Source organism: Gopherus flavomarginatus, chromosome 3, assembly GCF_025201925.1.
Source record: "Gopherus flavomarginatus isolate rGopFla2 chromosome 3, rGopFla2.mat.asm, whole genome shotgun sequence".
NCBI classification, from domain to species: Eukaryota; Metazoa; Chordata; order Testudines; family Testudinidae; genus Gopherus; species Gopherus flavomarginatus.
The window spans coordinates 61,891,033-61,916,956 of record NC_066619.1 but is presented as its reverse complement, the minus strand read 5'-3'; the positions used below and the strand labels follow the sequence as shown (position 1 = coordinate 61,916,956).

The following is a 25,924-nucleotide window of genomic DNA, read 5'->3' as shown; positions in this document are numbered from 1 at the left end:
AGCCACCGAAATGCCGCAGAAATTCAGCGGCATTTCAGCAGATGTTCCACCGCCTCCACAGTCCTTCATCCATCAGACAAAAAGGTTGAGGACCACTGAGTTAATTGCAATCCTGTCTTTATGGTCCCAAGCAGAAGTGATGATGCAGTGGACAGCTCTCAGGGGTATAATCTATCCTCTTTACTGAGATTGTGTCCCTTGCTAGGACAAGGTGGTTTCTCAAGCCCTGACTGTGGCCCATTAACAGCTCCCAAAGTAATTTTCAGAGTCTGTGAAATGCCATTTCAGCATGAGACAAAGAAGATTTGACACCGAGGCACACATTGCCTTGGGTCACATCACACAAGTGTCTCTGAAATGCAGAGGGCATCCCAAACTCATCAGACCCTACAAAAGCTGACAACACCGGGTTAGTGTTTGGTGCTACATGCGTTATACGTGCTCAGACTCTTTCCCTGTGAGCAGAGGCCTGGAGAAGCAGGAGGCTCTGGTGGGATACTTACAAAGGCATCGCACATCACCATCACCACGTTGCGTGCCCTCTGGCTGCTGCCAGCGCCGAGGTGTCCCCACGCCACAGGACGCGCCTTCGAACCCTCCCAGCGGGTGGAAACCAGCAGCAGCACCAGAGCCGCCAGCACCACCGTCCGGGGCCCTTCTCTGCACCGCCCCCTCATCCTCTCCCCGCGCCCAGAGCCAGGTCCCCGGGCACACGGTCCCTCACACACCAGCAGGGCGAGCAGCGCTCCCCGACTGCCAGGCTGCAGCCATTGAGGGAGGGCTGGGCCTAGAACCAGCCCACCCCTGCGCTTTGACACTGCCCGGAGACACGCCAGAGGCCTGAGAGCAACACCCCGTGACACTCCCGCCCTCTCCCCGCAGCAGATCAAACTACAGCGTCCATCAGGCCTCGCGGAAGCGGGCCACGACGAACTACACCTCCCATCATGCCTCGGAGGTCAGGCGGCGAGGGTGGTAGGGGGATGAACTACGACTCCCATCATGCCTCGGAGATCAGGCGGCGAGGGAGATAAGGAGATGAACTACGACTCCCATCATGCCACAGGAGCTGGAGGACGGTAAGATGGCGGAGTGCTGGGTCGCGTCAATGGTCCTCACGCGAGAAGGGCAGCAACCGAGTCAGCGCGCCTGCGCGGCCGAGCCGGGGAGGTCGGGGTGCGGAGAGTTGGTGGCTGATAATTGAGGCAGGAGGCGGAGGCAGAGGCAGGTGAAGCGCTCAGTGGTAGGGGGGAGCGGGCGCAGGGGCGGTGCCTTTGCTGCTCCCCCGTGGGCGGCTAGGCGGCTCTGCGAGGCTTGCGTGGGCCCAGAGCTCCCCAGCTAAGCCGGGGTGCTCGGGGTCCGTGGGTGGAGGGGGACCCTGTGCCCGGGGAGGGGGCTGGTGCGCGTTGCCGAGTAGGAGGCCTGGGGCCCCCGTGGGCGGCAGCTGCAGGTGATGCCCTGTGGAGTATCAAGGCAGTTCCGCTGGCTGCCGTGGCAGAGGAAAAGAAAGGTCCCAGCTGTGAGCAGGGAAGGCGAAATAGGCCGGAGAACAGCGGCGGCGCTAGAGGTAGATCCACAAAGGGACGAGAGTAGTGTGAACGCTGCCCAAACTCCTATAGTCGCATGGCCAGAGCCCAGAGCTACAGCCGGGCTGGGCTGGGCTGACGCCAGAGTGCTGAAAATAGCAGTGCAGATGTTCCTGCTTCAGCTCGGAGACCCACCCTGCTTACCGGCTTCCACAGCCCAAGCAGGGATGTATTCGCACTGCTAGTTTTACCGCCGTAGCATGGGCCCTGCGAGCCAGAATCTGTACATCGGGTTCTGAGACTTGCTGCCATAGGAGTGTCCGCGCCCCCGCCCCACCCCGCAGTGTAGACATACATACGCTTATACTCAGTGTTGCAACACCTGATATTTAGGCACCCTGCTGCCCAGTGGGATCCTTAGCCCTGAGTTAGGTGCCCAGACTACCTATACAATGCATGGAGTGGGTTGAGGCTCCAAAGAAAGGGATTTACAAAAACCAGTATGCTGAGCAGGGAGCTGTCCAACCTGGCCGTAGGAAATGCCAAGGAAAAGCCTGGGGGCTAACCCTCATCTCTCAGAGTGAGTTAGGTGCCTGGCTCAAGGCCAGAGATAGAAAGCCTATCCCTACTTTAGCATCACAGATCTGAACTGGGGTGCACTCGAAGTTAGACACCTAAGCCAGGTCAGCCCTTTTTCATGAAAAAATGGAGACTCCCCCCTACCATATTATAGTCAGTAGCCTGGTGATCAGGATACTGACCTGGGATGTGGGAGATCTGTTTTAAAATCTCTGCTCAGCAGCAGGGCCTTGAACTTAGTTCACCCATATCCCAGGGAGTAACCTAATCACCAGACTGTAGAGTCATTGTCTTTCCTCTCTCACTGGTCTGTGACTGTGCTACAGTTACAGGTGCTACTGTAATACACATAAATAATAATAACAGTAATATATAACTTCTATTCAGTTTTTCATAGTGGACCCTTGCTCCCCAGTATAGTGTTTCTTTTTCTACTCATACAGATCTAGATCCTTTTGCACAGTGGTATCCCCTTCCTGCCACATTCCTCATCCTGGTGATGATGATAATTGCATCCGAACCATGTACACTTTCTAAAGCATGTGTTAGAGTGAGTGTAAATAATATGTTCATCAGAGTGATGTATGTGCTTTAAATGATACTATGTATAACTTCAAAATGTTAACTTTACTGTTTGTTTCCATTTTTTTTTACTAAAACAAACTTGAATATTTCCTTCATTCCTGCACACATCCCTTCCAAACTTATGAAGTGCTCTTTCCCTCATTAGGGGCTACTTAGGAAGTGGAATTTGAAGTTACTCGATGATGTTGATAGAATGGTATGGCCAAAAAATATTGGGAAAATCTTTAAAATGTGAATGACAGAGAAACACGTAAACATCCATATTACTGAAACTCCCTATTTAATGTGCTTTAACTGTCAAGAAAAATTCTACTCTGGGGTGAGAAATAGCTCTTAGTATTTCAAGGTGATGGCTCAGGTCCAGCATAGCATTTAAGGATGTGTATCGATGTGAGTACATGATTGGTCCCAATAATTTCAGTGGGACTGTTCACATACTAAAAATGATTCATGTGCTTGGGATTGGGATTTAGAGGTATACTGTCGCATATATTTTTATTTGTGTGTGCACTGCTTTTTTGTCAATACTGGATTGATAGCTATTTGGGGCAGGGATTTTGTCATACTTGTACAGCAGCGAACATACTGTTAATATTTGCTAAAATGTTTTCTCTGTGTATGATAACGCAGTATAAGTTGAATGCTTTGAACAGTATTTGATATAAATGTCTTTTCTTGAAAACTGATTTTCTGTGGTTTTGACTTTAGCAGTAATAATGTCAAATAAGGAGGTGAAGGCTGCATTGAAAAGTGCCAGAGATGCAATAAGAAATAAAGAATACAAAGAAGCCTTAAAACATTGCAAGGTAATTAATTCTTCTACTTGTAGAAAAATTAATTGTACGTAGATGAAAAAAGCCCTACTGTTTTCTGTCCACTGGAATTGTACTCTATAATTTCTGCAGTAATGTACGTACTAAGTAATTACACTGCCAAGATGTGTACTATAGTGAATGATTTGCGGTGGAGTAATCGCTAAAATCCTTGTGGATGGGTCCTTCTTCCTTTCTTCAATGAAGATGAAGTTCAGAGAGTCAGACAAATGCCACCCTTTCAATTCACACACTGGATCTTATTGCTATATGGTACTGTTTTTTTGTGTGGTGTTGATTTCATTAGTTGCCCATGTTAGCTTGTCCAGAAAAGGAGATCAGTTTTCTGTTGCATGTGCTTAAATGCGAAGCGGAGAGTACAGTAACTCCTCACTTAAAGTCGTCCCAGTTAACGTCGTCTCGTTATGTTGCTGCTCTATTAGAGAACATGCTCGTTTAAAGTTGCACAATGTTCTGTTATAACATGCCCCCCCGTGCCTCCCGCCCATCTGCGGGCCCTATGGGTTAGCTCCCCCCATAACACACACACCCCCGCCCGTCTGCCGCAATCAGCTGTTTCACAGCGTGCAGGAAGGCTGGGAGGGAGGAGGAAGGACATGGCACGCTTGTGGGAGGGAGTGGAACTGGGCGGGAAGAAGTGAGGTGGGGGTGGAACTGGGTCAGGATGAGGCAGGGTGGGTCCTTGGAGGAAGGGGTGGAGTGGAGGCGGGGCCTGGGGCAGAGTCAGGGGTTGAGCACCCCCCAGCAGTTTTAAAAGTCAGTGCCTGTGGCCCCAGAAGCCCATAACTATCTCCAGCTCTGCAGAGATCTAGAGACCCAGTGCCTCTGCATTGTGTGTCCTGAGCATACCATGCAACCTGACAGATTGGTTCCCTTAGGAGACGACTGGTCCCCCAACACAGTGTCCCTTCCTTTGTGCTGCCACTTGCCTGCTCTGCCTGGTTCCCAGGTCAAGCCCAAACTTGCAGAGCTTGCACAAGGAGGACTCTGCAGGCCTAGGAGTGTGGATATTGTTGGCCCACACCCTCACCAGTGCTTTGGGACCAGAGGATATTTACTTACCTAGTCACAACCTTGAGTCAAACGTCACCAAACTGGCATAAAGAAATTTACCAAGAAAAAAAAGGAAAGCAAAACAACTATCTCTAGATGTGTTTTTTTGAGTTATGAATGTTCAGCAAAAGGAGCAGCCAGACGATCCACGCTCTTCCACCCTCTGATGCCACCACCTCAAACAAGCTTCACAATCATCATTGCTGAGTACAGTATTAAATTGTTTAAAATTGTTTAAATCTTACACTGTATATGTATAAATGTCTTTTGTCTGGTGAAAAAGATTTACCTAACCTTCCCCCCCTTTACATTAATTCTTATGGGGAAATTGGATTTGCTTAACATCGTTTTACTTAGTCACATTTTTCAGGAACATAGCTACAACATTAAGCGAGGAGTTACTGTATTCATTCTCAGACGACTGTGACAAAAGTCTATCTTTAACTATAGACTTTAGAGGAATCCTTCAGTGACCCCAGTTAGTGATACCTGTCTCACTAGGACCGTTAATATGCAGTTTTTTCTTGCTAGAGAAAGCTACCAGTTAGAAATTAACCTTTTATTAATGCTCTAACTTGTATTATCACAGTGCAGAAAGTAACATCTTGTTAAATAGATACCTAATAAATAAAATTCACTGTTTACCAGACTAGTATGTTCAGGAAATTTTTCTAGAAAGTAAGAAGACTGATTAGTCAAACTCGGTAGTTGAGTCTGTAAGACACATTTAGTACAGTAGCTTCATTTGAACTCTTATATTTTTAGGCAGTGCTGAAACAAGAGAAAAATAACTACAATGCCTGGGTGTTTATTGGCCTGGCAGCTACAGAGTTAGAGCAGCCCGATCAGGCCCAAAGTGCATACAAAAAGGCTGCTGAACTTGACCCAGGCCAGCTACTGGCATGGCAGGTATGTTTTCGACTCTAGTTCAACTTTACCCTTCCTATTAAATGAACTACTGTGTTCGTAAAGTATAGGAACAAGATCCAATCAACATTTGACTCTTAGGACAGGTCCTCAAGTTGTATAATTTGTCATATAACAAATTATACCAGCTGTGGCTCTGACTCCTGGTATGTACAATGTTAAAACCAACGGGAGTTGTATGTGTGTAAAAGAGGGCAACTTTTGGATTCATTATATTTAAATTGTTAAAGGTCTTCTAATGGATAAATGTTTCATTCCCTTGGAAAACAAAAATAAACAGAAAAAGTGTGCTTATCTCCCTTAGGTGCTTTCTTAGTTCCCTTGCTCATGACCCAGTAAATTTAATGGGGTGTTTCTGTCCTATGAGAGAGAGCATTTTGCACAATAAATTTTTCCCCAGCCTCTGATACAGAGTTGTGCAAATTGGACTATGTTGTTGTTTTCATGGTCCTAGGCAACAATAATAGATGCTCTTTAAGATGGTTGTGCAGCATATGGTGTCTAAGTGATAATCTACAACATGTGCTGTTATATTAGATGCCTGTGGCCTTTGGGCACACCGTGAAGCATATGGCTGAAGGCTAGGTCGTCGATTAATCTGTCTGGTAAAAGGGAATATTTAGTGCATTGTAACTTAATAAAGAGGTTTTTTTAATATCAGTAATTTTAATTTTTTTAAATGCAACAATTGGACATATATTGACATTACCTTCATTGAATCCTCATCAGCAAGTCAGGCTCTGTCTTTTAAGAGCTGGTACAAAACAGTAATTTATTGAGACAAAAATTTTTTCTGTAGTCTTGCACAATTTAAGATGCTTTATTGTTGTCTGTTGGTGGTGTTAAAAGAAGATTATATTTAACAGTGTTCGGGTAGTCTGTGTTCCACTTCACTAATCTCAGAAATAATTTTAAGAAAATACAGTGACCTTTTATTATAATGTAAATGATATTTAAGAACATAGGAATGGCCATACTGGGTCAGAAAATAGTCTGTCTAGCCCAGTAACCTGTCTTGCGACAGTGGCTAGTACCAAATGCTTCAGAGGGTATGAACAGAATACAGTAATTATTGAGTGATCCATCCCATGTTGTCCAGACTCAGCTTCTGGCAGTCAGTTGTTTGGGGGCACCCAGAGCATGGGGTTGTATCCCTGACTATCTTGGCTAATAGCTATTGATGGAGCTATCCACCAGGAACCTTTCTGAACCCAGTTATATTTTTGGCCTTCACAGCATCCCCGTCAACGAGTTCCACAGGTAGACTGTGCATTGTGTGAAGAAATACTCCCATGTTTTTGTTGCCCCTTTTTGACCCAAGCAGCTAGTCAAAGTTCAGAGTCCAAGGGATGTTCCAGTTAGGAGGAAAAATTGGTGATAGTCAGGTATTTCTCTGGTGCTGGTTTGTTTATTTATAAAGAAAGTATCTCTGAACATGGAAGGAATCATATAGCAGAAAGCAGTTCTTTTGCTCACAGCACCAAGTGCACTCTTCTCAGCCTGCACTCCATCCAAAAACCTCTCTGCAGGCTTCTTCCAGGGGCAGACACTGCTTTCAGCTGCTTTTTCAGACTGACTCTCTCTGCTCTGTGTGTTCTGCATTCCCCACCTGTCACAAAACACACTACTGAGCATCTGTGCCCTGACAGTCTGAAAACACTTGGGCAGGGTTGCAAACCGTTTTTGACTTGGATGGAGGCCTTGTGAGTAAAATTCCTGACAGTTTTGTTAATTGAAGAATGTATTCACACCCACTCTCAAAGAAGTTTCTGATCTAAGCAGTCACCAGTACCTCTCAGCATAACATTATATTCTGATTCTGCATTGAGATTTGAGCAGACAGATCCCGGTACCTGTGCAGAGCCCCACTGAAAGCATCGGATTCCTTATGGGAACAGCTGGGCTGCGTGCCTTAAAATGACCTTGGAAATAGCAGATGTGAAATCTAACATATATTTTACTTTTGTTTAGGGATTAGCAAATTTGTATGAGAAATCTAACCAAGCAGATGTCAAAGAAAACTTGTTCAATGTTTACCAAAAGCTCTTGGAACTCTATGAAAGGTAAAGAATATTTTAGATTAAATTATGACACTGCAACATGTTTAAATTTCAATTGCACTGGAAAAAGTCCAGTTTTAATGTCGTCACTGATACATGTGATATTCTGCATATAGTAACTAATTCTAATACTCATGTTGTATTAGAGGTAAGGTTTTGTCAATCCTACTGGTTTTCTATAATGTGAAGTTGGGATAGAGATAAATTATCACTTTCCTATGATCATTTTATAAGAAGAAATCTTTTGTAATATATATTATCTAAACTATTGACATTAAGTATCCTGGTGTCATGACTGTATCATTTGTCTTAATATGTTGCATAGATGGTTGAACTTTATAAATCTTGTAACTCTCAGTTGATGTTGATGGTTAGCATTAATATCACCAGTACATGTTGTCATAGCATTCTTTCCCAGTTCTGGACCTTAGCGTCCAAAATATGGGTACTAGCATGAGTTTCCCTAAGTTTAATTACCAGCTTAGATCAGATATGCTGCCACCAATCAGGAATTTTCCAGGGCCTGATACCCTCTGGTCACCCCAAAACCTTCCCTGGGGACCCCAAGAACCCAGATCCCTTGGGTTCTTAAAACAAGGAGAAATAAGCCATTCCCCCACCTCTCCCCCTCCCAGAATTTCCCTCCCTGGGCTATTCTGAGAGATACTGATCCAACCTCTTAAATCCCCATACAGAGAAGCATCTCCCTTCCCTCTCACAAAGAGGCAAACAGATTCAAGGAAAACAGATTCTCTCTCTCCCTCTTCCCGTCTCCCCCACCAGTCCTGGTGAGTTATTCCAATCCCCTGGGATAAAACAAGGGAAACAAGAAAAAAAAATCAATCAGGTTCTCTAAAAAGAAATCTTTTAATAAAAGAAAGAAAAAGTAAAGAATTATCTCTCTAACTTCAAGATGTAAATATTACAGGGTCTTATAGCTTACAGATACCAGAAAGAGACTTTCCCCCCAGTACCAATACAAATCAAAATATTCCCAGCAACTACACATATAAAAGTTAACCAACCAGATCCCCAATTGCAAGTAGAGTAAAACAATTAAAAAGCCTAAACCGCCTGGTTTTTACCTTCTATTTGAAAAGAAACTTAGAGAGCCTGTAGTAATGTCTGGTCTCTCTCAGACCCTCCGAGAGAAGAACAAAGAACTCACACCCAAACTTCCCTCCACCCGAATTTAAAGTATCTTGTCTTCTGATTGGTCTTCTGGTCAGGTGTCCAGTTTCCTGCTTGTAACCCTTTACAGGTATAAGAGACATTAACCCTTAACACTCTGTTTATGACACATGTACTCACAGTTTTTATGGTCACAGGGAATTTCATTTCCTGTTACAGTTTACAGTTCTAAACAAAGCTAGCTCTGGTTGTATGTCACCAGTTTCCACAACTGATTGGAGTGTTCTTATTGCTTTGTTTTTGTGATTTTGATTTTGGTTTTGTCTGATGGACACTGTCAACTTATAAATCACACATCTTTTTAAACATTTTTAATTACTTCTGTTACAAGTAACATCTAGGATAACTATAATTGAAAGATAAGTGAAAAATACTTTTGTTCCAGTTTGTTTACTTGGTGCATTTGACAGCATTTAGGATAAACTAACTATATACAGTCTGTGTAGATTTTTCACACAGCAACTGCAAGAGAAAAACATTTTAAAAAAATTCACAATCATTGCATTAGGACTTGGAGGCACATATAGTATCTGCAGCAACTTCTAATGCTCTCATTTAAAAAAGAAAAAAGACTAGATTTCAAGTTGGCAGTGTCTCTTGAAGAATACATTTCTCCATATTTGTTAGAAAACAGACATGACTTTTTTGTGGTTTTTTCCCCCATCATCTTCTAGTACTGACAAGCAGAAGTGGTGTGAAGTATGTGGGAAACTTGTGGAACTGTATCACCAAGAAAAAAAATACCTAGAGGTCAGTTACTGATTTACTGTGTCTCCTTTTCCTATGCAAATTATTCATATGTGTTTTTTGTAGTAAGAACTCATCTCTCTTAATTATACACCTGTGTTCTCCTACCAGCACTTACCACTAAATTTAGAGGCAATCTATTGAATTGACATGTCTTAACATAAAAAGCAATCCTAAAAATGGTTAGTTTACCTTTTATTAAAATGAAGTTGCAATCATTTTCTTCAATACAACGTTCTGAAATTCACCTGTTGATACGTTGTGTCATATAAACAAATTGCATTAAAATGTTAGTTTCTGGTTGCTGTCAAGTATTTGAATATTTTTCCACATTTTTTTTTTTTTAACTTAGGGACTCAGAAGTTAGGAAATGCCAGCTCAAAGGATGCCTGTGCAACCTTAATTCTGCCCTTGTGTGTGTATGCATCATAATACAGTTTGTAATTAAATGATCACATATTATTTTTCTACAGTACTTTTTCATCTACTCCAGTCTTTGAGGAGTATTCCGATTCCTTGAAGTTTTGAGAACTTTAATATTAGTTTCATAGCAAAAATTCTTTGCCAAGGATGATGATTTATTTTTTATAGTCTCTGGACAGCCTGAATATGTTAAGGGAAATTTTGTTTTCAATGGAAGCAAGGCAGACAAACCTTTCAAACCCTAGATGTAAAATATAAAACCTGTTTTGTTCAGTTTTAGGAAGGATTGAACCTTGGATCTCAGATTCTAAAAGCATGAGCCTTTGCTGTGTGAGCCAGAAAATCCAGCTCTGGTATCTCAAAGCTAGCATCAAACTCATAAATTCAGCTTCCTCTATGTGGGCCAGCCACTAGAGAGAAAGGGAGCCACACTGTGGTATTTGATACTTTCTTTGTTTCATTTTTGTTAACAGTCTCAAATTTTAATAGGTATTCCATTCTCTAGTCAAATATAATGCTGAGTCACTTCACTGCTGGAAAAGAATAGTGCTTGGGATGCTATTTTCTTTTTTAAATGGGTCATCAGAAGTATGGTTTTGGCCATACTTTTGTCATATACGTCATCAAATTCTTTACTTTACATAGTACATGTAGGATAGCTTGCGTCTATCAGACCTATTATAATGCAGATTCCTCTATTATTATCGAGTTTTTCAAGAAAACTTGAAGGATTTCTTTACGGCAGTATTCTGTTATACAAGGTTAAATGAGCAATTACAGACCATCAGCTACATCCGTAGTACTAAACTGCTTAAATACTACTAGTTCTGTTGACTGTTCTAAACAGCATGGTGAAGTAATTTGTCCAACACTCACTCATTAGCCCTATCCTCCTGGCAGTCTTGCTAAGTGTTAATGCTATTTTCTGACCACTTGAGTTAGGAAATTGTAAATCATATTGGCAAGGGGTTGAAATAAATTGGAGCGATCACACTGGGTGTCAGATTTTTAAATGAGTTACAGAATGATTCATTTCTCTTTCCTGTTGACAGGTGGCTCACACATGGCATAAACTGATAAAGATAAAACAGGAGGAAGGTGCAGATAATGCTGAGCTCCACCAGCTATGGAAGAGGCTGATCCAATTACTGCCAGACAGTACACAGAATCAAGATAATGAGACACAGCAGTTGGTAATGTTTCTCCCTCCTACTCAAATCATAGAAATGTAGGGCTTGAGAGGCCAGCTAGTCACCTCAGCATGATGTGTGGGTGAAGACCAAGTATATCTAGAGCATCCCTGACAGGTATTTGTCTAACCTGTTCTTAAAAATCTCCAATGATGTTGTTCCACAATCTCCCAATTCCAGTGCTTAACTACTCTTATCGTTAGAAAGTTTTCCCTAATATCTAACCTCAGACTCCCTTGCTACAAATTAATCTGATTACTACTTGTCCTACCTTCAGTGAACGTTCAGAACAATTGATCACTGTCCTTTTTATAACAGCCTTTAACATATTTGAAGACTGTTATCAGGTCCCTCCTCAGTCATCTTTTCTCAAGACTAAACATACCTGTTTTTTTAACCTTTCCTCAAAGGCGAAGTTTTCTTAACCTTTTATCATTTTTATTGCTCTCCTTTGGACTCCCTCCAATTTGTCCACGCCTTTCTTAAAGTGTAGCTCCCAAAACTGGACACAGTACTTCCACTGATGCTTCACCAGTGCCAAGTAGAGTGGCACAGTTACCTCCTGCGTCTTTCTTATGACACTCTTGTTAAATCATCCCAGAATATTAGCCTTTTTTGCAATTGCATCGCATTGTTGACTCATATTCAATTTGTGATCCACTATAATGCCCAAATTCTTTTCAGCAATATTACTGGCTAGCCAGTTATTCACCATTTTGTGTTTGTGCATTTGATTTTTTTCTTCTGAAGTGTACTTTGCTGTTGTCTTAATTGAATTTCATCTCGTTGATTTCAGAATAATTCTCCAATTTATCAAGCTAATTTTGAATTCTAATTCTGTCCTCCAAAGTGCTTGCAACCCCTCCCATCTTGATGGCATATGCAAATTTTATAAGCATACTATCCACTCCATCACCTAAGTCAATGGTTCTTAATTTTTTTTTTTTGCGGACCACTTGAAAATTGCTGAGGGTCTCGGCGGACTACTAGATGAGCTTTCCAAATGTTGTTTGTACCACTAGCTAACTATTCTACAGCGCTTTGAATAAAAGCACTATATTAAAAAAAACCCTTAATAATTAACGTTATTTGTTCTATAAATAAAAGCACACTTCATATTTTAATATCAGTAGTCTTAACTTTCTAATGCAATGGATGTGCCCTCTCTCCCCCACCACAGCAGCTACAGAGCTGAGGCTGGGAAGGAGGGCCATCTCTCCCTGGCAGCCTCAGCTCTGGAGCTGGGGAAAGTCGCCTCTTTCTCTAGCTGCTGCAGCTCGGCACGTCCCAAATTCCCCCCATCCCTTCTTCTCACTCCACTGCCCCCTCCCACCTGCCCCTTATTGCCCCCAAGGCCACTACCTCACCTTACATGTCCATCTTCTCCAGGGTCCAAGCACCTAATTAGTGGCTCCACTAATTAGGTGGTTGTCCCTTCATTCTGTTGTGTGCGGCTGCCCAGGCCACCCTAGAGGGAAATATCCACGGACCACCTGAATGGAGCTCGCGGACCACTGGTGGTCAACAGACCACAGTTTGAGAACCTCTAATCTAAGTCATTAATGAAAATGAATAATGGTTCTGGATCCAGGACTGAGCCTTGTGGAACCTCATTAGCTATACCATTGATAACTACCCTTTGAGTATGTTTTTTCAAACAGTTATAGTTACTTTAACTACACCATATTTCCCTAGTTTGCCTATGAGAATGTCACAGGGATTGTGTCAGAAAAAATCAAGATATGTCATGTCTACTACTTCCACCCACCCACTAGGTCAGAGTAACCCAGTCAAAGAAGGAAATTAGGTTGGTTTGGCATGATTTGTTCTTGACAAATCCATGTTCCTATTACTTATCATCCTATTGACCTGTAAGTGCTTATAAATTGATTGTTTAGTAATTTGTTCCAGTATCTTTTGAGGTATCGAAGTTAGGCTAACTAGTCTATAATTCCCTAGTCCTTTTTGTTCCCCTTTTTAAAGATAGGTACTATGTTTGCCCTTCTCCGATCCTGTGGGATCTCACTCGTCCTCCATGAATTCTCAAAGATTATCGCTAATGGTTCCAAGATTCCTTCAGCTAGTTCCTTGAGTACCTTTGGGTGAATTTCATCGGACCATGCCAATTTGAATACATCTAACTTAACTAAATATTCTTTAATCCATTCTTTCTCTATTCTGGCTTGTGTTCCTTCCCCTTTGTTGTTAATATTAATTGTGCTAAGCATCTGGTTACAATTAATCTTTTTAGTGAAGACTGAAGCAAAATAGCCATTGCCCACGTTAATGGATATGGACAACTAGATTTTGGGTAAATTTTAAAAAGTGCTTAAGTGACATAAAGAGCCCAAGACCCACTGACTTTCAGTGGGATTTAGGCTTCTGAAATTTTGCCCTTAGGTTCCTAAATCACTTATGCTCTGCTCCACAAAGGTATTTAGCCTTCCAACTTCCACTGAAATCAGTGGAAGTTGGGAGCCTAAATAATGTTGTGGACCTGGGCCATAGACCCTTTTGAAAATATTGCACGCTGTCCCCCCCAGAATATTGGTAATAGAAATGAAATTTGGTGAATTTTCTGGTGATGAAATAATACGCTTTTGAAAAGCCCCTGTGCAAAAGAATGTAGTGTCATACATAACTGCTGTTTTTTTAAAAAAAATCTTTTGTGAAGCATTACTTTTAAAAGCTCAGATTCATTTTGGCAGTGTTAAGGTTTTATCTTAAAGGCACACAAGACAGGAGCATCAAAATGAAAACTTGCATACCAATATTTAATAAGTTATTTAAGCTCATAGCTGTCATAATGGATAGTGCTTCACATGTGCTCTTTTTGTACATATCTTATGCCACTGCATGGATTAGATTGTTTACTTCCTTCAACTAGTAGCAGATTTACTACCAGGATTTGAACACTATATGAATAATACTTGAGTATGAAGAACCAGCCTGTTATGTATTTTGCTCTTTGCACAACAGAAGTTCTATGAAGGACTACATGGGCACAGTGGGGCCAAATAAACATATTATAATCATGTTCATGGTATACTACACCCTATTGGTGACCAAATTTCATAAGTTAACCGTTTGTTGCTTTTCTTGCTAATTCACACTATTGTACTTAACCAATTTCTTACTTCAGCTTTTGACTGCATTTGAACATGCAGTGAACTCTGCAGACACGGTTCCCGGTGAAGATCACGAAAAGCTTTATAAAAACTTCATTCTGTGTTTGTCAAAAGTAAGAACAGTTTAATTTATAGTCTCTTCAATAACACAAATAACATCTAATAATACTGCACGAATAGCTCAATAAATTGCTTTGACTTTTTTTTTCTCCTTACAAGTTTCCTCATGAGACTGCTAGGCTGAAGAAGGCCTGTGATGATATGATGGTTTTGTATCCTACCATGAGTTATCCTTTAGAAGTGCTCTGCTTGCACTTTATTCAGTCAGGTGAGTGGGATGGTTTTGGTTCATTTTTGTTGTTCCAAATCTTGTATCTTTTCACTGTGACTTTTGGCTTGCCCTTCACTCCCCCAGTCCTTCTCATAAAAAAGGGAACCAGTCTCTCAAGTTCTATTACTTCAGTTTGTTGAGGGAAGTTGTAGTTTGAGGCAGCTTGCACCACTCTTCAGCACAAATATATTGTCTATATTAGGTTCTATGTTTCTACCACCCTGGAGAGGAAGACAGTTCTGTCCTAAACTATAGTGTCTCAGAGCTGTGAAACTTAGTACTGCTGTACCACCAAAGGACGTCTTAAAAAAACAACAACGGGTATTCTTTGTTCAAGACCAGTTCTGGATTCTTGATTCCTTTGTTGGCAGTGTACTCAGTCCCATGGGAAGAGTGCTTCAAGATGCTCAAAAGGAGCCACTCTAGATAAGTGAAGATTAGCTACATGAGGTTTGAAGAGAATCTTGTTTTCTTGTTTTTGATGGAAAGGATGGTGACAGTTAAACAAAGCTCTAGAGATGGCTAAAGTGAGAGAATTGGTGAACCAGTATATCCTTTCCTCTCGGCAGGAACATTCATGAATTTTTCTTCACAAGACTTCCTGGTGGGTGGGGAGTAAATGGCTTTTTAGGGTATTTCAGTGAAGTGAAAGTAAGAGATCTTTTTTAAAAACAGATTTGTTTGTTATATGCTTTAAGAAGGCAGCATGCTGTCTTCCACAGTGCTGGGTTTGAAACTGTTAGATTCAAGTTTTGAGCTCTCACTATTGCGTTAATATTGTACAAGTGAATAGTGATTTTAGATGTCAGCTTTGGGTGTCACAGCTGATACCTTAAAGGGGCCAGAAGTGACTTACAGTTGGGCACCCTCCAGAAAACTATTTGTAAACATACAGTCATATTGACCAGGAATGTCACACAAAAACTAAGTAGAAGTATATGCCGAGAATCCATACAGAAATTCCTTTCTTTTTTAAACAATAAAGCTGTATAATTTCCTTTGTTAGGAGTGGAAGAATGCCTTATAGTACCAAGTTTCAGGGAGCTACGCATCATGAAAGTAATACATGAGCAGAAAAATGGTAATACAGAACTCTTAATTTCAGTGTTTAAAATAATTGAACCCAGTGGAAAGGAACCAGCAAGAGCAAACCAAACAAGCATAATTCATCTACAAGAAGAGCTAGTACTTTGTAGTACTTTTGTATCACAGCAGAACAATCCAGAACGTGTGCATTCCATTAAATTAAACATAAGTGTGAACCCAAATATGTAATCAGGTTTTTATGCTTAAAACAAAGAGAAGGTAATTGTTAAGCTCATTCTGTTTCTTTGTGACTTTCCTGAGCATCTTAGCACTCAAGTTCCATCTCAAAATAGATATGGCTTGCTGCTATGGAATGCACTGATCTGCACCAGGCACAAAACTGCTGAAATCACTCCTCCTTGCAAAGAGTCATTTATTATTTTCATCTCTGGGTGCCTGGACCAGTATTGGTAAAATGAATTTTAACTATCCAACCATATAGGTTTCTGAGCTTTAACAGTTTTCAGTGTTCTTTCTTTACCCTTGTTGGAATAAACAGGCGTCCATTTCAGTTACAGTTATTCCATTAAATTCAGTGGAATTACTGATCCTATGCCAGTGGTGAACTTGTTCAGAGACAAAAGGAATTCCTACTGGCCGTGGAATTTGCTGTGTGATCTTGGCCAAGTCACTTCACTTTGCTGTGCCTGATTCCTTCCAACCCTTTGTCTATCTTGAAAGATTATAAGCTTGTGGGGAAGGGACTGTCTTTTATCTAGATGTTTGCATTGTACCTAACATAATGGGACCCTGATTGCAATTGGGGTGTTTTTAGCACCACGTATAATGCACTGTATAGCCTAAATGTAAAGATTAAACAGTGATTTCTTTATTGTAGTGTGCTGATACTACTTTGCAGTCCATTTATACATAAATGGTCATTTAGCTGACAGTTTTGCACTTTAAGAAATGTGGACTTGAAACTGCGCTCAAATTCTGGCATGTGTTCACTTATATGTAGAACATAAAACATGGTAAAGATGTTATGGCCTGCTCCTCAACAATCACAGAATATAATACCGTACACAATATCTAAACAAATTTTACAAGGTGTATTGTTTAGACCATGCTTCCATTTTCTACAGGCTAATCCAGGTTAAAAAAATATGTAACAAGTTATAATTGAACAATCATAGAAATTTAGACCAAGATTTTGAAAAATGAGTGTCTAAAGGTAAGGCTCAGAGATCCATATTTAAGCACCTAAATAAGTGACTTTAGGGCTACTATGATTTATGCTGTCAGCTAGCCTCAGAATTGGGGGAATGTGAATGTGACTTAATGCTACCTTTTTCTCCACTTCTGAGCTGTGCCAAACACAGCTAAAATACAATACAGGATCTGGTCTGGAGTGTTGAAGCTAAAGAAACAAGAAAGGCAGTTGAATCCCATCCAATTATGGAAATTAGAAATTTTGAATCTGGCAGTAGAATCTCTCAAATTTGTCTTCACTCTTTTGGTAGTGAGGTGCCGCAATTTCTCTCTCTAAAAATGCTATGGGTTTATCATCGGTTAAATAATTCTTGTCATCATTAATAATGCAACATTTTGGTGATTGATAAAGCACCAATTGTAGAATTTTCTGCTTTCCGAAAATCCAGTTTGCCTCATCTAAGTTGTTGCTTAGGGAAATATGAATACAAAAAATGACTCTTTTTAGACAAAGATCACAGGTAATGGTAACTGGCAGCCTTCACTCTCCCATGAATATTTGTGCAAATTCCCAGGATCCTGAACACTGTAACATCTAAAGGTGGATTGAATTTTGCTTTGAGTAATTTAAAAAAGGGGGTGGATTTCACTAAGATGTAGCCCTTCTTATCCCTCATAGATTTTTTGGCCCCAGTATTCAGTATTCCTTAACGCTAGATACTTTTAACATTTCCATTTTTAATAATCTAATTTCAATATACTTTTTTTGTAAGAGATCTTGACCAAGCTTCAGGAGATTAGGTATCCAGCTTGGATTCATGTTTAAAGGCATGAAATAGTTAGCTATCCCAGCAGAACCCCTGTACTTGAGAATTTCTCAGTGAGATTACAGAGTGCAAAGTAGACTGAGGAAACAGTTACCTCGAGTTGTGGCCTCCCCTGAACAGTCAGTACCTGCTTCTGAGATTTTGGCAATGGCTTACAAGCTTACATGGATATAACTACATCACTCGGGTGTGAAAAATCCATATCCCTGAGTGATGCAGTTATACTGACTTAACCCCCAGTGTAGACAGCTCTGTGTCAGTGGGAGGGCTTCTCCGATTGACATAGCTACCGCCTCTCATGGAGGAGGATTAAATACTCTGATGGGGGAAGCTCTCCTGTCGGTGTAGTAGCATCTGCACTGAAGCGTGACTGTGGCGCAGCCATGCCAATGCACTGTTTTAAATTTGGACTTACACTGAGTATGCTGAATCTTCATGACTTTATTTTCCAGCACTTGTGTATAAAATTTACTGGAGTTGGCCTTTTTTGGGGTGATATTGTGTAGAATCTTATAGAATGTGATTTCTAGGCCCCCTATATACAGTGCTGCTCATTTGACTTATGCTCCTTATGTATGTTCTGCAGTATACAGCCTAATTATTGACTTGACTTAACTTAAACAAATATTTGAGTATTTATGAAAAGCCTCAAGTCACTTTTTAGCATAAGCTTATTTACTGTAATGCTTGGGCATCTGTTTTCTCTGATACTCAGCTGTTTCAAAGTGATCCATTACTGCTTTCTGTTCTGTTGTGGACAAGTACATTTATTTCCTTCCTGCCTTGTCTTGTATGCAGATGTCTCCAAGTCAATATGATTCAGCTTATGAAGAGGAATGACAACAGATACTGAACATCATTCATAGTTAGCACAAGAAGAAATAGTAGGGCTCTCCCTATCACTAAGTGACCAGCTTTTGTTGTGGGAAAGGGAAGTTCTTAAAGCAAGGATTCTCAGGCCGCACGCAGCCCAATTAGCACACAGTTGCAGCCCAGCTCAGCTGTGGGCTAAAGGCCAGCCCACATGCTCTGGGTCCGCCGGGTTCCCAGCTACTTACCCTGGAGGGGTCTGGCTGGGTTGCCCTGCCACACAGGACTTCAGAGTCGGGGCTGGCAGCCCACCCCGTGTGCTGGGAATCTGGGGTCGGGGCTGCAGGCAGGCCCTGTGGAGTCAGGAGTCGAGAGCTCCTGGCTGACCCCCCAGGGTTGGGATCCAGGTCAGCTGCCAGGCCCCACAGGGTCCGGGTCCAGGTCTGGGGCAGCTAGCCCGGGCCCACGTGGTGGGGTCTGGGGTAGCCGGCTGGCTTCACAGAGTCCAGGGCGGACAGCTGGCTGCCCCGTGCGCTGAGGATCGGGATTGGGGCTGCTGCTGCCCTGCCACCTGGCCTCGGCAGCCCAGGTAACACAATGTATAATCAATTGAGAACCACTGAGTTAAAGCATTTGTGCTGTAGATTTTTAAAACATATATTATGTTAAGTTTTACAAATAGGAAATGCTCATGATAAGAAAATAATATGCTCTAAAAATAGACCGTTTTGGGGGGATGTGTGTGTGTGTGTGTGTGTGTATGTGTGTGTGTATATATATATAAAAATATAATATGCCATGCAAGATGCATGTACAGCCATCTGAACAATTACTTTAATCTGTCTTTAATTTTTTTTTAACCGTTTATTACATCTGTGTCTCACTTTCTACTATGGATCTCTGCCTTCCTTCCAGGGGCGGCTCCAGGCATCAGCACGCCAAGCATGTACCTGGGGCAGCAAGCCACTGGGGGCACTCTGTCGGTTGCCGCGAGGGCAGCAGGCAGGTTGCGTTCGGCGGCATGCCTGCGAAGGGGCCGCTGGTCCCACAGCTTTGGCGGATCTTCTGCAGGCTTGCTGCCGAATCCGTGGGACCGGGGACCTCCTGTTGGCAAGCTGCCGAAGGCAGCCTGCCTGCCATGCTTGGGGCGGCAAAATACCTAGAGCCACCCCTGCTTCCTTCCCCAAGTCTGCTTATAACTTCTGTGCTTTCCCATGTTTGTGGCAGCTTTGAAGTTGTATTTTCTTTTAAAAGATTGCACAAATTCATTTAGTGTGCCACTAGGGCTGCAATTTTCTAACAGTAATTGTATTTCCCTTTTGTATTGGTAACTAAAGATGAGCAGGTTGTGTATGCATATGAGAAATATCACTGACATCCTGATGTGCTAACTGATCCCTAAAATGGACAATCTGTCAATCAGCTGGCAACTGAAGTATTAGAAATAAATTCTTGTCTATAACAAACTGCACCATGAAGTAGGAGAGTCACCAACCAAACTTCTTTGGTTTATCTGTGCTACTTAGTTTATACAGAGCATGAATCTTATTTCAGCGGCTCTTAGAATATCTTGCCTTAATGACATGATCATTTAGACCAGGCTGGAAAGTCTTCTTGATCACTTGGGAAGTTCAGTCTTGCCTATAGCTCATGTAGGGTTGATGATAACCTTCCAGCACACACACAGAAAAGGGATAATTTTAAAGTGGCAGTAAGTCCTGAAATATGCACAGTAAAGTAAGTTCTGCAGATGCATATGCTTACTTTTTAAAAAGTGACATTTGTTCTCTTTTAGGTTTGGGTGGCAACTACAGATACCTTGTATCTATATTTTCATGTTGATGCGTCTCACTAATCCATATGTAATCAATAACAGTTTACACTTGTAGTTCTCAATCTGTTTACCATTGTGGGCTACGTATGCAGCTCTCTGTTATGTGGGCCACAGCTACACAATATACATGCTACCTGTATGGCCAGGAGGATGTCATATGGGCCACAGCTGTGTGCTGATTGGGCTGCAAGTGGGCTGCTGGTTGAGAATCGCTGGTCTACATATGTATTAAGCTTAACTAGGTTTCAATCATCTTCCACATGAAGGACAGCCTGCTGAGTTTCCGAGTCCTTCAAACCCTTCCAGCAGCATTTTGCCCTCTTGGTTACAATCTCATGTCTTTCTCTGTCTGCTGGGCCTCTTGACCCCATTATGAACTAGTACGATATTTCTCTGGAGTTGTTTACCTGTGCCAGAATCTGCAGTAATTAACCCCCCCCCATTTTAATTCTCAGGAGGTGAGATTTGGTAATCCTCCATGATAGGGCTAGATTACAAGTTATATATAGCATTTATAAATACGCAAGTTTATGACAAATCCCATGGCACATCTCAGTATACTAGCTAGACTTTTGAAGTTTCCAGACTTCCATGGTTTCACATCTATCACAATGGCGAGATAAAGGAATGGAGTATTCATCTAGTTACAATTCCTAAGTGAAATTCCTGAAGTGAGATGGCATGGGCTTCTTCTTCCTCTCCTGTGCTGTAGTGATGGCCTCTGCTTCATTAATGTTTGTACAGGCTGTCCATTTTTACAAGTGGTTTGAACTGAAACTTGGCTGCTCTGAGAGCATATAAGCCACTGTAATTACTGATTAACAAGGGTTTGTGTAGTTCAATCCTTTTTCCTCTGGAGTTAAACTGGGCATTCCTTTGTTCATAGTGCCTTAGGAGACCACCAGGAGTGAACTTGCTGTTAGGTCTTTTGGGAACGGGAGAAGGTACAAGAAACTAAGGGCTATGTTCACAAAGAAACTAAAGCACCTAGAAAATCACTTGGATTCACAAAGCCTGGGTTAGGTGCCTAAACTCCTGATACAATGAGTGGGAAGAGATAAGTGCTTTAGAATGAGATTCACAAATACAGCATGATAGGCGGGGAACCTCCTAAGCTAACGACTGGGAAATGCCAAGGTGAAGGGGGTATGTGCTAAGCCCTGCCCATCTCACAGAGAGGTGCCAAGTCCATGCTTCAGGGGAGCACCTCCCTCCTCTTGTGATTCTCAGGTGCAGATCCTCTTTTGGAGTTAGGCACCTTTGATCTTTGGGGGGTGAGAGGAGAAAGACTCCCTCCCTTAAAACTATTAGCTCAGTAGTTAGGGACTCACCTGGGATGTGGGAGTCCTCTGTCCACCTGAGGGCAAGAAGGGATTTGAACAGGAATTGTCTACCTCTCAGATGAGTACTCCAATCACTGAGCTATAGGATATTCTGATGTGGGGCTCCCTCACTCTCTTGTTGAAGCTGTTCCACTGAAGAAGAAATTTGAGAAAAAAAATCATAAGTAATTGGAATAGGGGGACTGGATCCTGGGTCTCCCATCTGAGTGCTTGAAACACCAAGCTACCGAGTCATTCTCATGTTGGCATGCTTTCTCTCTCACCTATTATTTCAAGTTGCGTTATGTAGTCAGACTGCAAGGCCCTCTGTAAGGGACTTGTGGGATGGGGAATTCAGGCAAGCATTAATTTTGGTTTCTTGTAGCAGGTGCGATCTTCACTGGGCTAAATTGAAAGGCCTATCTAGAAAGTAGTTTCCCCTGATGAGGATATGACCTTATAGCAATTTAACCTAAGTGGCTAACTCCAAATTCCAGATTTACAAATTTTGGTATGTAGTTCAGAGGTATTAAGTACCTGTAGTGTTTCTTGACTCTATGTGTATAGTACTTCTGAAAACTGGTTGCTAGTTTTAGAAATTACTGTATGGTAGGAAACTGCTACTAAAAATTCAGCCAAATTAGGTCTGATGGATAAGTAAATTAATTTCTTTCTAAATCTGTTGAGTAGAATAAATTTTTAAATCTTCTGACTTTTGGTTGTTATGCACCATCAAACTGTGGTTATGAGAAATTTTCTTTTTGTGATACTAGGCAGTTTCACTGAAGAGGCCCTGCGTTATTGTTGCAGGCTTATGGAGATGGACTCAAGTAGCAGCCCAGGCCTTATTGGTTTAGGTATCAAATTCCTCCAAGAAAAAAAATATGAAGAAGCTGTCAAGAGGCTAACTGAAGGTAAACGTGTAATATAAAGGGAATGGATAATGTGTTGCATAGTAATGAATATTTCTGCTAGGTACAGTTGCTAAATTATACTGGATTTCTTTTGTGCTCAAAGTGGAATCAGCTAAATATTTTATAATTAGGTAAAACAAGCAGTAAATGTAGAGGGACGTTGTCTGCTTGAAATCTAGCCAGCTTTTTAAAAAAGAGTTAAAAGGTGTTTTGGTTACACATCTGCTCCTTACCAATTCTGAAGTGTTTCTATAAGTGTGTGTTCCTTTTTTTTAACACTTTTTTTTTCTCTCACCTTGTTGCTGAGTCAAAACCAATACAAACCCAAGGGCAGAGGATGCATATTATACAAAAGAAACAGTGAAATTTACTGTTCTGTTACAAATGCATAAAGTAAATTATAATATTTTTCTAATCTTTCAGTTGTAGCCGTATGAAAATAAATTAAAAACAAACTGAGAGGTGGCTTTTTTTCATTAAGATGTGGTGTCCCTTTAAAAACTTCTTTGTGTATATTTACACTAAAAATGATTGTCTTGATCTTTGAAAGAGAATCTTGAAGCTTTTATACAGGAGCTATAACTACTGCGGTGTTTTATGTTAAACTAGTATTTGACTTATTAGTGGCTTGGTTGCATTTAGATATAAAAGGCTTGCTTAAAATGGGTCATGACTGGAACTTGTTGGAAAAGAGAGTTTTTTTTTTTCCCCCATGGAAAATTTTCAACTTTTTTGGCTGGAAACCTGAAATATTTCAATTTATTGGTACCATTAATGTCAATGCCTATGGGAGTGATAATCAGGTGTCTCACACCCCCAGTCAGACTACATCTCCCATGATGACCCATGGCCAGGGATTTCTATGATGTACCTCTCCTCATCACGAGAAGAGGCTATGGTGTGTCATGGGAGATGTAGTCTGGCTGGGGAGCCTGGTTCGTAGAGACAAATGGGGAGTTGTGGCATTTGAACTACAGCCCCCATGAGGCATGACATCATATCCATATGAAAGTATTTCATTTTTTTGTTCAAAAACAAGTGGTTCAGGCATTCAGCTTTTTGACGTAAAACCAGTTTTCTGTAGAAAGCAGATTCTGTTTTTCCCCCAAAAAACCTTCACTTAAAAAACAGTTTTATGTGGAATGTAGGGACTTTTGACATAAAACTGATTCTTTTGGTTTAAAAAAATGGAATTCCTGAATATCTAAATATTTTTGGCCAAGAACTAAAAATACTGCAACCAGCCCTACTCATGAACTCAAATTTCAGGTTCATTTAGTTAAAGTGTCTACTATGGGAAAGAATGAGTGACATGGAGCAAGTGAAACTGAGTCATTGTTAATTGCTAAACTGCCGCCTCCCCTTCAAAATATCCCCTTACATTTTTATTCCTAAACCAAACACTGTCTGTGATGGGGGAGTACAGTTAATACCATGCACCTGTCTGCTGGGTTTCATTTCAAGGCTCTGAGGGAACTTCAGACTGTGGCCTGGTAAGGAAAGTTGAATTTGTTGTTGACAGATACCGTTGGACAATCAAGGTACTTACACTTTTGAGTAACAGATTGGCTCAAGTTTTATTGGGGTGGGAGAGTGGAGAGGGGTGACTAAATCTTAAAACACCAATGAACTCCTCAATTATCACCAGATTTTTAACATTCTGTTTTTAAGGAAGGCTAGTGAGGAGGTTGTGGTGAAATAGCGTTAATATTATCTAAGTCCTGAAATTTGTTTGATCTCTTTCAGTCTGCCTTTAGACCTGGGTGGAGCTCATGCTGTATTAGCATCTGTACATCTTTTGGTGGTGGACAAAGACCTGAGGGGAAATTTTTGGAGTAGTCCAGGAGATTTTGGTGCTTATCTCCCATTAAATGGAAATTTATATTTTCATTTTGAAAATATATCTCTAAACCATAATGTTGTGTAATTCCTTGCCTTTTTTTCCCAGTTTCTTGCTGGATCGAAGAATATTGTGAAAATACTGAATGTGTCATAATAGAAAGACTTGCACTCTTTTTTTTCTTTTTTCTTTTTTTCAGTTCCACCTTATTTCATTGTTAATTATAAGTGGCAAGATAATGTTATAAGCCTGGACTACAATAAAATAAGATCTCTATTTGGGTCTCTTTGCCACTTAGCATGGCGATTCGTGGTGGTGTGTCCGTGATACAACCGTAATGTACTACCACTTCCAACACCCACTAAGGCTATCTGTAGCCACAAGATTTATTTTAAAAATATTTGTTTTAGGTTTGCAGCAGACCAGCCAGTGTCAAACAGCATGGTATTATCTGGCAGAGGCGCAAATGAAAATGCATAGACATAAAGAAGCTGTTATTTCCTGCAATCGAGGTAATTATCCTGTAACTGAAAGGAGTGGTAGTTCCAAATCTTTCACTTTATACTAGATTAGAAAACAATATGGTCATGTTGTTATCTTATGTTGTAGCAAATACACAGAAGTGAGTTATATTGTGCTTCTGAACTATAACTATCTTAAGAAATCTGATCCAAAGGCTAATAAAGTCTCTCTTCTCAAAATGTTAGTGGAAAAAATAATTTTCTGTAGTGCCAACTGAAGAAGCTAATGTTATGGTTACAAATAGAAGGGTGCTCTGCATGGATTTTTTTTCCTTTGAAAAGGCCTGGTGCAATTGAAAGATAAAATAATATCTAGCTAGATATATTCAGATGTCTATCTTACACATGGCCAAGTTCCTGTGGCGTTGAAGCTCTAGAGTTATTAAACTGTCTTGATCCTTGGAGATTCTCAGCTATTATTTATTGGAGCAATTTCCAAAACTGCAATTACTGATACTAAGTTCAATCCAAATTTCCACCTGAATTTTACTCTACACAAATAAGGGAAAGCTAAATTTTGCTGTTAAAGGGACACTGTCAGTTCAAAATGTCTGAAAACTTTGTACCTAGTAAAGTACCTGATTGTTATAACTGGAAAACTAGTGAAAATAAAGTGTTTCCTTTTTTTCCCCCAGTTTCTTCTGTATGTTTAACAGCACCTTGTATACAGTCAATTCCACATTCATCCTAGTATAGTTAATTGCTCTCTTGCTAAACAGATTTAAATAACAGGGGAGAAGAAAAGACCAAGTAACACACTTTTAAGAAAAATGGTATGATAAAAGGTGCTCTGTCTCAAATGTGAACACTTAAATAAGTAAGTGTCACAAAATGTCAAGTTGATAGTGCCCTTCTTAAATCAAGCATGGAACTAAAATGAAATCTTTCATTTTTAACAGCTCTTAAGATATCAGCACAATTTGATGATGATGGTGGCAATCTACAGCAGAAATACATTGCCCTTCGTTTGAAAGCAGAGGCTCTTATTAAAATAGCAGATGCTGATGCTGCAGAAGAAGCCATTAGCACTCTTGAGCAGGTATTT

The 25,924-nt window shown here is 41.0% G+C and overlaps 2 protein-coding genes across 11 annotated transcripts in view; one reads left to right on the top strand and one right to left on the bottom strand.

Moving 5' to 3' along the window:
• The window catches only part of ARSK (arylsulfatase family member K), a 49,605-nt gene extending 48,777 nt beyond the window's left edge, over positions 1-828 (bottom strand). For all 3 annotated transcript variants that reach the window (XM_050943887.1, XM_050943888.1, XM_050943889.1), the window contains exon 1: positions 504-828. In XM_050943887.1, coding sequence (XP_050799844.1) covers positions 504-677 — 174 coding nt within the window. In that variant the 5' untranslated portion in view covers positions 678-828. The remainder of the gene's footprint in view (positions 1-503) is intronic.
• A 231-nt stretch (positions 829-1,059) lies between these two features.
• SKIC3 (SKI3 subunit of superkiller complex) overlaps positions 1,060-25,924 on the top strand; it is an 82,810-nt gene continuing 57,945 nt past the window's right edge. Inside the window, exons 1-11 of one of the 8 annotated variants that reach the window (XM_050943854.1) lie at positions 1,060-1,079; positions 3,399-3,496; positions 5,342-5,485; positions 7,475-7,566; positions 9,429-9,504; positions 10,977-11,117; positions 14,257-14,355; positions 14,462-14,570; positions 22,378-22,518; positions 24,769-24,870; positions 25,779-25,918. In XM_050943854.1, the coding sequence (XP_050799811.1) occupies positions 3,407-3,496; positions 5,342-5,485; positions 7,475-7,566; positions 9,429-9,504; positions 10,977-11,117; positions 14,257-14,355; positions 14,462-14,570; positions 22,378-22,518; positions 24,769-24,870; positions 25,779-25,918 (1,134 nt within the window). In that variant the 5' untranslated portion in view covers positions 1,060-1,079; positions 3,399-3,406. The other 7 variants (XM_050943860.1, XM_050943857.1, XM_050943859.1 and 4 more) reach the window with 7 other exon arrangements.